This window comes from Teleopsis dalmanni, chromosome 2 (genome assembly GCF_002237135.1).
Source record: "Teleopsis dalmanni isolate 2A chromosome 2, ASM223713v2, whole genome shotgun sequence".
Lineage (NCBI taxonomy): Eukaryota > Metazoa > Arthropoda > Insecta > Diptera > Diopsidae > Teleopsis > Teleopsis dalmanni.
This window is the reverse complement of record NC_051847.1, coordinates 157,790,278-157,803,372: the sequence shown is the minus strand read 5'-3', so window position 1 is coordinate 157,803,372 and position 13,095 is coordinate 157,790,278. Positions and strand designations below refer to the sequence as shown.

Here is a 13,095-nt window from a genome sequence, read left to right as displayed (position 1 = left end):
CAATAAAATACAAATTTCTATATATCTAATATATATATCTAATATATCTAATACCAGTTTATTAGATATATCTAATATAATTTTATTGATGATGATTTGATGTATGTATAAAAATTAAAGCTAAAAATAAATTTTAATCAAGTATATTATGATCTGTTTTCGAGTAGCTTTATAATTCCATCGATGTGAAGCTAATTTTTAGCAGCTTTTCGGTCGACCAGTTTTTTGAGTTTTGCAGAGATCGAAAGAAATGATGGTGCAAGAATATTGAATCATCAAAACTTCCGAACCAAGTTTCGTCAATTTGTTTCGAGTCGCTTTTTCTCGATTGTTTCGATTAATTTAAGGGGTCGAGTTGTAAGCAATAGGAGACCGAATTAACCTTTACACTAGGCTGGAATAGACAATTTCTACACTTCCCAAGCATTCAACATAACCTTGTTCGTCATTCATTCAGGCTTTAAAGTTATTTGGATTTTGACCATGATTGCTTGTATTAAATATATCGTTTATAATTCTTTTTATCGTGTGTAATGATTCGATGTGCAACAATGATTCGATTTCGTTGCGTTTTAGCGTAGCTTCACTAGTGATAATTTGGTTACACAAATCTTTGCGGTGATTCAAGTAGTACCCAAATATCGAAGGGCGAGGGTTAATCGATCACTTTTGCTAATTTTTTTTTCTTCTAAAAAACTGTTCCAAAAAACAGCACAACGTTGACCTCATGTAATCGCAGAACACTCAAAACTATTAATAGCTAAAACAGCTGAAATAAACAGACTGATGTAATATATCATATTTCACATACCGTATCTTGCTTAGTATTTCAATACAGTACTAATCACTTACAAAAAAAAGTAGTGGTATAGTATGTTTTTCAAATTAAAAATTCCAGATACTTTTTATATAAAATGTTTGAAAAGGTAATTCTATCTTATTCTGATTAACAATCATAATTATTTATTAAAAACTTCCATGTTTTGTAGATGTGACTGCAACTGCTAGAGTCGGTTGCTATTAAATTGGTTTGTTTTTTATTTTTAATTTGCATTAACTTAAGGTTAGGTTAGGTTGAAGTGACGATCATGTACCCAAGAAAGCCCACTTGAGCTCAAATAATGGACAATTGTGATACCACAGAAACAACATTATAACATAATGATAATTTTACTAACTTTATTTCTAAAATGAATATAGGAACTTCCAATTACTCTGTTCCCTTAAATGAAAAAATTGGTCTCAACATAGATCCAATATTCATTTTAAAATAAAGGATATATTAATATTTAGGCTAGAGGATTTTAATATTTGAATAGTGACTCAAGGTGCTGGTTGCTCTGATTATTTAAATATTTTTAAAACTTTGTCGGCATTAGACTTTTTCAGTATTAACCATTATTTAAATCATATAAAAATATTTTTTTATATACAACGCATATAATTTTATACATAAATATTTCGCAAACAATCCTTATTGTTTTCCATTTTAACTTGTTTGGTATTGTTCTTACTTGCTCCTTTTTCTTGTATCTTTAATGGTGCAATGTCAAATGGGAATAAAAATTTCCACAAAGAAAGCGTAAACTAATTGCAGTGCCGGAAGGAAACTATGCGCCATATTTGCAAGAGTGAAATATCTGTACGTAAAGTAAGGTTTCTATAAAAGTATACTGAATACAAGTCGTGTACGAGAAGGTATGAACATTTTAGTCTTATTAAGAATTTAACATTATTAATGCGCTTGGTGTAGCAGAAAAAGTAATCGAGAAGAAAAAAATTAAATGGAAAAACGGTTGAGCGGATTTCAGTGTTGCCAACCTAAACGATTTGAACAAGTTGTCGCAAATTAACAGAAAAGCAACAGCGAAGAAACCAAAGAAAAAGGATTTGTTGCATTGCTCGTAACATATAGGTAACAACATTTGTGGCTCTTTGCTTCGTAGACTAATTCTTTGCTGCAACTAACTTTGTTAGTATGTTAATAAATCATTGTTTGGCACAAAACAAAGGACGTCAAGCAACAGCGAGCAACATACCAGCAGGTGCGGAAAAATAAAAAGAAAGCGTGCCGCAACAAATGCATATTGCATTGTGCAAGGACATGCATGAGAATTTAACTACCGCTCAAGAGTAGTGAAAATTAAATCAATTTGTTTTTATGTATTTTATGTTTCGTTTAGTTAGACTTTGAGTTGAAAAGTTAGGGTAAGAATAATAAACTTCAAGGACTTACCTAGTTGAAGAAGAGGTACTGCGACCTCAATAAATGTAGCTTTAAGTAATATGTGTGTTAAGTGTTGGAAACTAACTAAAAGCCATTCATGCTTCTATGGTATACTTTAAACTACAAAACAGAGCCCTTATAAACATAAACTCGTAGAGTTGCAAAATAATAAATATATTTTTATTAACTTTAATACGTGACTTAAATTATATTTGCTTTTTGTTTCAATTGTACGTATTATTATTATTATTATATATTCCTTTTTCCATTTACAGCTATCCGTTGGCATAGAAAATGGCGTACTGGAGTCATATAATTCGGATTTTGAACTGCAGTTCAGTCATCCCTTGAAACATATTGTGGGCATGTGTCGCATAATACATAAACCAAATAGTAAAAATGTTGGAAATGGTTTTCTGCCCATAAAATCGAACAATGGTAACAGCAATGGTAACTGTAATCACGCCAGTGGGAATGGTTGTAAACCATCTGCTACAACTTTAACCACTTCAACATCGTATGGCTCACTCTCGGCAAGTGCTGCGGCAGCATATCAAAGTGCAAACGCATATACAACTGATGCGGTCAGCAACGATGCCACTAATAATGCCAATGCGAATAATTTTATGGAGTTTACTGGTCCACTAACTGGAATTGTTTACTTGATGAAAGATCCACGTGATCCATTACTGCATATTTATCTTTTCGAGTGCGATGCGGTTGAAGAGGTTAGTAAAATTACATATATAAAAATAAAATAAAAATTTAATCTTTGAAGTTTTTGGTTTTTGCTCTTAATATATTAAAATGATAATAAACTATTTCTGATGGACTTAACATAAGCGGTATTTGCTACAAATTTTTTGCCACAAAACCATTTATGTCAAGTAATATACTGTAGACATCCCATGATACTGTTCTATGCGATGTGTTGTTAATTCCTAAAATGATTGCAAAATCACGCTTTGTTTGTTTCCTGCTCACAGCTCAATAACATGTTCACTTTATGCAGTAACCCTGTATTTTAGTATTTAAAATAAACATGTGAAAATATTGTTATCATCGTTAACTTTGCAAAAATTCAAGAAAATTGAAAATAAACGATGCGTAAAATACTTCAAGTCAAAATATCTCTTTCATACTATGAATAAAAAATGTTTGTAAGTAATTTCTTTTGAAATTAACTATTTGCTTGGTAATGCCTTAATTTTTGATATTAAATTAGGTACCATTAATATAAATATAAGTTAAATTTTAAGATTATCTCTTAACGATATTGATTCAAATTATACTTGATTTTAACTTTATTGGATCATTTGATAAAAATGAATATAATAAAGAAATTCGAAATCTGCTTCTGATATTAACTCATATTAAAATATTGAAAAACTAAGTTTATATTAAAATTGAATAGGATAATGATAATGAAGAATATATAAAAGTAAGTGGTATTCTTGAAGTTGAAATAGTAATAAAACTCTACAAAAATGTTGTTTCTAAGCCAAGTGCTGCACCAATTTACATTGTTTAGATTTCTGTTAATATTTATTGTTGTATCTCAAACAAAAATAAAAAATAAACGCTTACCAAGCTGATATTAGAACGAATAAATAAACCACACCAAGTAAATATGTAATAAATAATGATTTTTTTTTTTAAATTAGTATGGACAACCAACAGTAAAAATATTATTAAACCGCATATTTTTAATATTAGCTATTAGACAAATAAGGAAACTGAACCATAAGGAAATCCAAAGTATTAAAAATAGCATTCAATTACCATCACATAAATGACATTATGAAATTGTAACACATTTAATAACGTCGAGATATATATGCGTAAAGCTGATGAGAATTATGATCTTAATTAACATATTACTTGATCTCATTATATATGATTATTATCATATTGATAAAGTCAGTATATAGCTACATTAACGTAAAAATATACTTTTGTTGGTTTATTTCAATCTGACGTGTTTATTGTATAAATACAATAATATTAGTACTTAAATATAAACAGTCTTAATTGTTTGAATAATTTTTTAAAAGTTCAATCAATTATATTTAAAACACAATAAACTTCAAGTTTCTGTCATTTATGGAGCCTAAGATATGCTAATTGTCAAAACCCATATCTCTTAGGAATAAAAATTTAAAATTGTTTTCCTAAGAGATACGGGACCGCTTATAAAAAGAGTTCATAAAAAAAAATCAGACAAATCGGAGATGATGTCAAAAAGGTGTCCGATTTGTGAAACAATGACCCAAATTCGCATAACGAAAGCTTCATAGAGTTTTGCAGAAAACTCTTTTATCTGTCTAGCTATCTCAACATCTTGTAAGTTGACACTGAATTGTATTTACTATAAAAATAACAGCATCATACAATATAATCAGATACAATTTTACCTAAGATGCTACTAATTTCGAATAGTAACTGTTTTTTAATAAAGTCCTTTATTAAAATGCGTTAAGTAAAATTTAAAATTCAAATACCAGTTAAATGCAAAAAAGTTTTATAAAATACTAACTATTCCTACTTAAGTTTTATAGAAAGGAGCATATGTTTCGATAGAGGTAATACAGAATATATTCTCTGTATCTATAATATATAAACATTTAATGTATGCTCAGCAATTGATTCAAATTTAAATAAAATAAAATTTCATTTTGCGAGATATAAAATTAAATTAAAAAAAATTTGTGTAATCATAATAGAAAATAGTTTAACTCAAAAATCAATTTTGGAAATCGTGTGCCAAATTTGACAAGGTTTTCGCAAAATCATGTTCACGTGCTTAACCAGAAGCTTTATTTGTTTTTTATTGACAGAGTCAATCAGCTTTAAATGTTTGTTTAAGAAAATCAATATTCCGAAAATATAACATATTATTACAAAAAGTATATAAAAAAGTAATATTTTGGAAAATTTACCATGTGTAGAAAGTACAATAATAGATAGTTGCATTCGGCAGTTCTGAAGTGTGGTAAAAAACAACTATTTGCTTACTATAGTCGCTAACTGAAATATTGGCACCACTGTTGCAATCTATCAAGAGTCATATTTTCGGAAAGAGCAAAATCATACATATATGTGTACATAAGGTAAATAAATTACATTTGGTATAAAAATAAATAATTAATATATTATAAAATTAAAATGAATAATGAACTGAAAGCAATGTTAGTTTAGAATATTTATGCCCTAATAAATATTAACTTGTTAGCAAATAATACGGTTAAAAATGTAAAGCGTTTTTCAATTATACTTTCTTCATGTACTCTTATATGTTTTTATATATATTTATGTGTATATTTTTTTTTACCGCAGTTTCTTATTTTTTGTCTTTTTGAAGTCATTGCGTGTTGAGCAGTATTTTTTAATAGCCTCCATTTCAAACCTCAAAATCTAATTCAAAATTATCGTGAATTGTGATAAATAGGTTAAATCTTAAAAAAAGAACTTACTCTAATTAGTTGTGATGGATATAATTTGTCATTAAAGATGACTAAGCATCTAAACTATTTTTAAAACATATTTTTTTATTAAAAGGTGGTAAAAAGAAAACGCATTTAAAATATTTTTAAATAATTTATCAGTAACTACTCGTATATGGTACATATGTTAGGGAACTTTACTGAAATTACTATTTACTACTTATAAATTTTATTATTTAAATAATAAAATCGTATATACCTATTGTATTACAAATCGTACATATTGTATTACCAGAGCTTATCTAGAAACACACATGGTTTCCACAATAGAAGGCTATATTTTTTAATTCGTCATTTATTAACATCCAACTATCGCTCATCATTTCTCTCAAAGTGTCATAATTCGAAAAGAGGGCGAGGTGCTAAATGAACCCATATTTAGGCTATAAAAACAGAATTACAAATTCCCATTTTACTGAGTCCCACATAAAATACGAATATACATTTACAGTATGGAATTTCTCGTCTTAAAGTAGACTTCAATTATATTATATTATAGACTCTTATTAGCTTTCATTGAGAGAATAAAGTTATCTAATTTATACAGTGTATATTAAGTATATATTAATTTATACAGTGCTACCAATTTACGAAAAAAATGATGATAGTATCTTTCACTCACGCTTTTTATCCTATTAATTCTGAATTCTTTAGTTTTGCTGAATAATTTGCTCACTTCCAATTACATTGTATGTAAATTATTTTATACTGTTTGATATTTTTTTAATGTGTTTAAATTTTTTAAAATTTAAATTTTGATTTAAAAGTTTCAAAGACTTTACGAAAATGATTCATATAAAAAAATAATATTTCAATGACATGTGAGTAAACATTCATTTTGCAAGTAATCTGCTGTTGACAGTCCAGCCCAATGTGTCCAAATGTTCTTTTTGTGTGCAGTCATGTGCAAAAAATATAGAAGGAATATGTGGAGATTTATTTTATGAATGGCAAAGCGTATGGAAGGAACGTTGTGTTGTGCTTCCATCAAAATAAATGCAGTTCTGCTATTTTACTAAAATGTACACTTTATTTTGATAGAAAATAATGTGCAATGGTATTTTCTCTGCAAAATCATTTTTATTCCATCATAAAAATAATATATACAAATTCAAAGATTTATTTCTATGCTAACAACTTAACCAATACCAATTAGTTTTCATTTATAATTCATATATTCTTGTATGTACCTACTCTTATTAAGTAAAATTTAAATAAATATATTTTTAATTTATAATTAATTGTTGATAAGGCTGTTGAAAAAAAGGCTGAGAAAATCTTTATTGTTGTAGATACTAATATTGCTGTTCTTATTCTACACATTTCGTAAATAATATTTTGGTTTTGTTTTAGACGTGTTGCATATTTATTTTATAAATAATTAATAAAATCCGTAATACAGAGAAAATATTGCTAATGTTACTCCACGATTCGTACAAACGAGACTAGCATGACTTTCTCCGTATTACGTTCCTAGATTAGGTTCTATACACAAGAAAGTATAATATAAAACCATTTAAAAAATAATGCTTGTACAAAATAATAGTATTGAAATTTAACAATTAAAAACAAAAAATATAATTAATAAATTCAATTATTTTACAGCTAGTTTATGATTTCGTTCTAATATAAACACAGTAAGTGGATTTGTTAAGAAACTTTCACAGCAAATTAACAAAACACCAAGTTCGAACATACGAATCAAGTAGGCTTTGGTTCAGTTGGCCTATGAACGCTGACGAGATGCAAATTTGGCAGGGCACGAGCTCAATTTCTGGTACTTGCAGTTTCAAAAAAAAATTATTTACGAATAATTAAATACAAGAAATAATTGCAAGACCACTGATGATGGGTATTTGGCAATACTCGAATAATTAAATAATATAAAAAATAATTTTTATTGTTGTAGTGCACTAGTTTTCGAAGCCTTTTTAATAAAATGTAATAGCATCTATTAAGTAAAAAAGTCACTACCGTCAGAACCGACGTTAAGTTAGAATTTATTAAAGAGTTTCATAAAAAAGTCATTTCTTAATCAAAGAACCTAAAAGGGAGTTTATTTTTAATTCTTGTAAAGATACAGATTTGTTGGGAAAGGTGTCTGAAAACCAATGACTAAAAACTCATAAAAAACAAAAAATAATTAAAAAGAAAGCACAATTAAAAAAGGAACAATAGAAAATAAACAATTCAAAAAATAAACTTTAGCCAAAAAATATACAATATATCTCGAAAACAATTTATAGCTTTTATTAGCTTTCAAGCCATTAAATGTTCTTTAATTTGATATATATGTCCTTGCTTTTAAATAGGTTTGTGAAATTATGATGATCGTTCAAAACTGATTATTTGGAAAATGATCGATTATTTTTGTGCGAAAACCTTATTTTGCTCAAAATAATTGGAAATCTTTTTTGGTTATTATTTTGTGCATAATTATCTTTATTATCTTGCAAATTGTTTTACTATCACTAATTTTTTTCCAAAAATTAGATATTAAAGCAAATTATATTCAACTTATTCAAGGTATATTCAACTTATTTCAAAGGTTGATCATTTTTGTAACAAAAAGAAATATAAAATGTATAAAAATTATTTCTAATAAACATATTTAAACCAAATTAATTTAATACATTTTTATAGTTAATTAATAGCTTTGGTTTTTAAGATATAATAAAGTATACCTAATAGCGGAATAATATGGGCCACACTATTAGTTCAGCATTTCTTAATTCTCATTTTCAGAGACCTTATAGTGAGCTAAATAGTTTCGATACTATTTTAAAATGCGTTTATACGTGCCTTTCCAACTAAATGAGTTCAACTTAGAGTTATGATATCATATAAGTAGATTAAATGTGTCAGTAATCAATATACAAGTTTAAATGTAGTCTTTAATCAACCAAATATTTTTACCCTTATTTTGTTTACGAAGAAAATATTATAATAAAAATATTTACCTTAAAATTATATCTCCAGAGAAGCACTACTAAGCCCCTGGTGTAATAAGTTTTCATTTACTTAACTTTGCCATTATTTTCTATATTTTCAAGTTCTTTAAGTATTGAAATTCATTTATTTATTTGTGTATAAAAATTCTGGACAGCATTTGCATTAAAAATTATTTTAGATTTTTTCAAATTAAATAAATTATTTATCACAGCTTAAATAAAAGACTAAAAATATTTCGAAAAAGTATGTTTCATATAAATAGTAAAAAAATGTGAAATATATTTTTTATTTATTCATTCATTCGTTTCACTGTAAATTTTTTTGTGTCAATATTTGTAAAAACAAGAATTTTAATTTGTATAAAACGCTTTTTACAATTTAAATAATCACACCTATGCGCCTCAGTGGAAATCATAAATATGCAATGCAGAACGTATAAAACTCATTTATTAAATTTCATATAATGACTTTCTTCATTAGAATTTACAAGTTTTAAGAAGGATTAAGGGATGCTTGAATGGGTAAAGTGTATCCAGCTGTGGCAAATTTAACGATTAAATATTTACGAGCTTATGAAGTTGTTAAACTGTTAAATGTGAAATTTTGTTAAACTTTTTTGCAGGATGAACAAGGACTTTAATGTGTTGCTTAAATGCCGCAGGATTAATTTTTTAAGATAAAACAGTACGAAGCGAAGGCCATTTGTTTGCTACTTCATTCATTCACTTCTTTGGTCTTTTCTGTACTGTACTTTCCATAACATGCTGACATAACATTCTCTTTCGTTAGTCTCTGTACTACTTGTGGCTCTGGGCGTATTGCTGTAAAATTGCTGTCGTAATTAAGTGTTACCTTTTGCATCCTTCAAGCGTTAAAAAGGATTTTAGTCATTTTAAGATGGAAGTAAACATAACTCGAATTAAGTGTTACTGAAATTTACTACCATTTATTCTATATTTACTACGCAAACAAGCTATCATTATGAATTTTATAAATAGTCATCTTTAATTTTTAAATTAATTTTATATATAAGTTTTGAATTAATTTTTCATATAATTTTTGAATTAATTAAATTTTTTTATTCATTTTTTATATAATTTTAACATTTTTTTATTGGTATACCTTATTTCAATAGCTTTTGCACTACAAAATTTTTAATATTAAAAATGTAGAGAAAAAAGGTTAAAAGCTTTAAAAGGAAAATTAATTTTCAAATTAATTTTTCATATAATTTTTAAATTAATTTTATATGTAATTTTTAAATTACGTTTTCATATAATTTTAACATTTTTTTAAATGGTACATCTTATTTCGACAGCTTTTAAGCAAAAAAATATTATCTTTTTATTAAAATAATCATTTTTTTTATTTTAAATATCTTTTAAATATTAAAAATGTTGACAGAAAAGTTTAAGAGTTTTAAAAGAAAAATATATCAAAAACACATGTAATCTTATTAATTCTTTTTAATAGGTAAATTTTTTTCTTTTTAACTATATATCAAGATATGAATAAATTTCTTGTTCTATATCAGATCATCATTGCATCATACACAACTACAAATGATAAGTATGGTTTCAAAACTTACAGGGGATAATGGAGAATATTAGTACATTATAAATGAAGATAAAATCGCGTTGGGTTGTGTGATATATATTCTTGAAGCAATTTATTTTTTTATAATTTGCCGAAATGTTTCGGGATTATGTGATAATAACTTAATTTATTTTTAAGAATATATTTCATATGGTACCAGAGGTAGATAAAAGTAGCAAGCTTCTAATTGTATCATGGCAGTACAAAACTCTATGTGTGCCAACATCAAGGTACAGTGTGAATTATAGTACTCTTCATGCAACAATTTCTATTATTATAATATATTTGTGTCCTCAGTCTTAATAAAGGAATTAAATTTTTTTATTAATTAAATATTTTTAAATATTAAAAATCAATACTTTTAATAAAACACTGATACTCTATTCGATACTTCTTGTTGCGATAACAATAAAAAATTATTGTTTTATAATTATAAGTATTATTAAGAAATCTTTAAAATTAAAAAAACAATTAGATATGGAAATTAATATGTAGATCAATTTTTAATTCTGCGCATATGGATATGGAAAAGTTGTCATATAATAAATTATTAAATCTTTCAATCTTAGACACAATAACGTTCTTAAAAACTTAAACTAGATGTTAATAAAAGCATTAATATTAAATTATAATTAAAACCAATAATAATTTTTCAAATCTTACAATCTTAGACAAATGTTTGAATTAAAAATTTAATCGAAATAATCTTATTTTTTTATTTTATACAAATAAGTTAATCATGAATATATAATTATACTTTAAAGTAATCATATAATTGATTTTCAAATCTTACAACCCTAACTAATCATGCGTGATCAATGCATAGTATTCAATAAATTTAACTTGGCGTATGAGTAACATATTTTGTTTTCATATTCACCACGATCTCACTTTAGTGACTAAATTCAACACACTTTATGAAAAAAACATGGTCATGCTCTTAAATGCATATGTTTTAAGATTTCTCTTGATTTTTGTTTTTATAGTTGATTTAGTGGAGCGCAGGTGGATTTAAGTAAATCAGCGAATGTTTTTGGCATGCGCAATAAAAGCTGATCGCGTCTTTTAGATACTCAAAAAATTCAACAAATTAACGTAGCGAAAGCGGCTTTTAAGATACTTGAGAGCACAGTTGTTTAGCCGCTTTCGTTACGTGCGCGTGTTACTTCATTTCAATAAATTTCACATATATAAAAAGAATATCAACATTTCAATTTCAAATGCTAAAACAACAAAAGTTCAATATCAACAAAATATTTTTAATATTAAAAATGTGTATAAAATTTTTTTAAATTAAGCACAAAAAGAATTTACTAATAATTTATGAAAGCAATATAAGCGTATGTGTTCAATTTTTTTAAATAAAATACATATTGAAAGAAATAGTTTTTCTAAGGGTTCTATTTTTAAAAATTATACAAAATCGTAGATTAGTGAAAATATTTTTTTATTTAAAATAAAAAAAAATTTTTTATTTAAATTTCATAAAAATTTCATGCGTAAATTTATTAAATTTTTTTTTTGTAAAAATGTTTTGAAAAAGTGTCATATGAAATCACAAAAAAAAAAATTAATTTAATTTTTTGCATATTTTTTTTATTTAATAAGTTAAGTGCACATGAAAACTCATATGATGATTATTTAAAATCATATAATTTTGTGCAGTAAATGCAATCACGTGTTTACTGCTCCATCTTCTCTTTAGCATGTGTTAATAACCTTTAAAAAGATGTTAATAAAAGTATAAATTTTATGTTTAATTAACATGTACATGGCTTATAAAGTATGAAAAAAAAATTATTTTGTGTGAAAAAAAGTATGAAAAACTAAATAAGTAATGAAAAAATTATAAATAATAAATAACTATTTACAGCCGTTCAAAAAGTGAAGCGAAAATGTTTTTATACAATTTTTATATAATTTAAATTTACGATCCGAAAAGTGTGAATGCCATTCACGAGGCATTATTTGTTTATTTATGTTATAAATCTTCAAATTTAAAATATTATGAAATTAATACCAATACTAAAATATTTTTATTTAGATCAACATAAAATAATAACAATAAGTCAAAAACAGATCAAAACAAAAATATAAATTAAATGCAACATTGATAGAGCAAAACTATTATTATTACAATTATTATTGATTATTATTAAATAATCAACATAATTATTTTTATTCTTTTATTATTATTATTTTAATCCAAAGTGATTTTGAGTAGAAGCATTAACGAATAAAGGAAAACAAAAAAATATGTTTAGTTAAAAAATTTGGGATTCTTTTTATTTAGGTCCAATTTTTTAGTATTTCGCTAACCTTGACCTGATATATTTCTTTATGCCATATTTAAGAAATCGATTAGATCAACTTTTTGCTATCGATTGTAAACTTTAGACAGATATTATTTTGATTATTTTTGTTGTTGTGGTTGTTGATTTTTTTTCTAAATTAAAATGTTGTACTAATATTATTCTCCCATTATCAGTATAGTCAAAATCCTCTGCATGTTTCTAAAAAGAAGCAAAATATCACTTTCTTAACATTGAAGATCTTCCCATAGTGCTTAAGTATTGAATTATATATTTTTGTTTATATTTTTCCCGTTTTTTCAATTTTTGAGTGTAATTTTTTTCCTTCTCATGTTGTTATGTAAATAAAAATTTTAGAATGAATAAACTTTACCGTAAATGAGATTTAAATATGGAAGACTAGAAGTAATCATATATTTTTTTGCTTATTTCTTAATCACCCGTCAATTTTTATTTTTTAAAATTGATTATTTAATTCTAATATGGTGAAATACATGATTTTTTT

The 13,095-nt window shown here is 25.6% G+C and overlaps 1 protein-coding gene across 2 annotated transcripts in view; it reads left to right on the top strand.

Annotated features, from left to right (window-relative positions):
• LOC119675343 (TBC1 domain family member 1) overlaps nt 1–13,095 on the top strand; it is a 64,512-nt gene that overhangs the window by 19,930 nt on the left and 31,487 nt on the right. For both annotated transcript variants that reach the window (XM_038086536.1, XM_038086534.1), the window contains exon 2: nt 2,503–2,955. In XM_038086536.1, the coding sequence (XP_037942464.1) occupies nt 2,503–2,955 (453 nt within the window). The remainder of the gene's footprint in view (nt 1–2,502; nt 2,956–13,095) is intronic.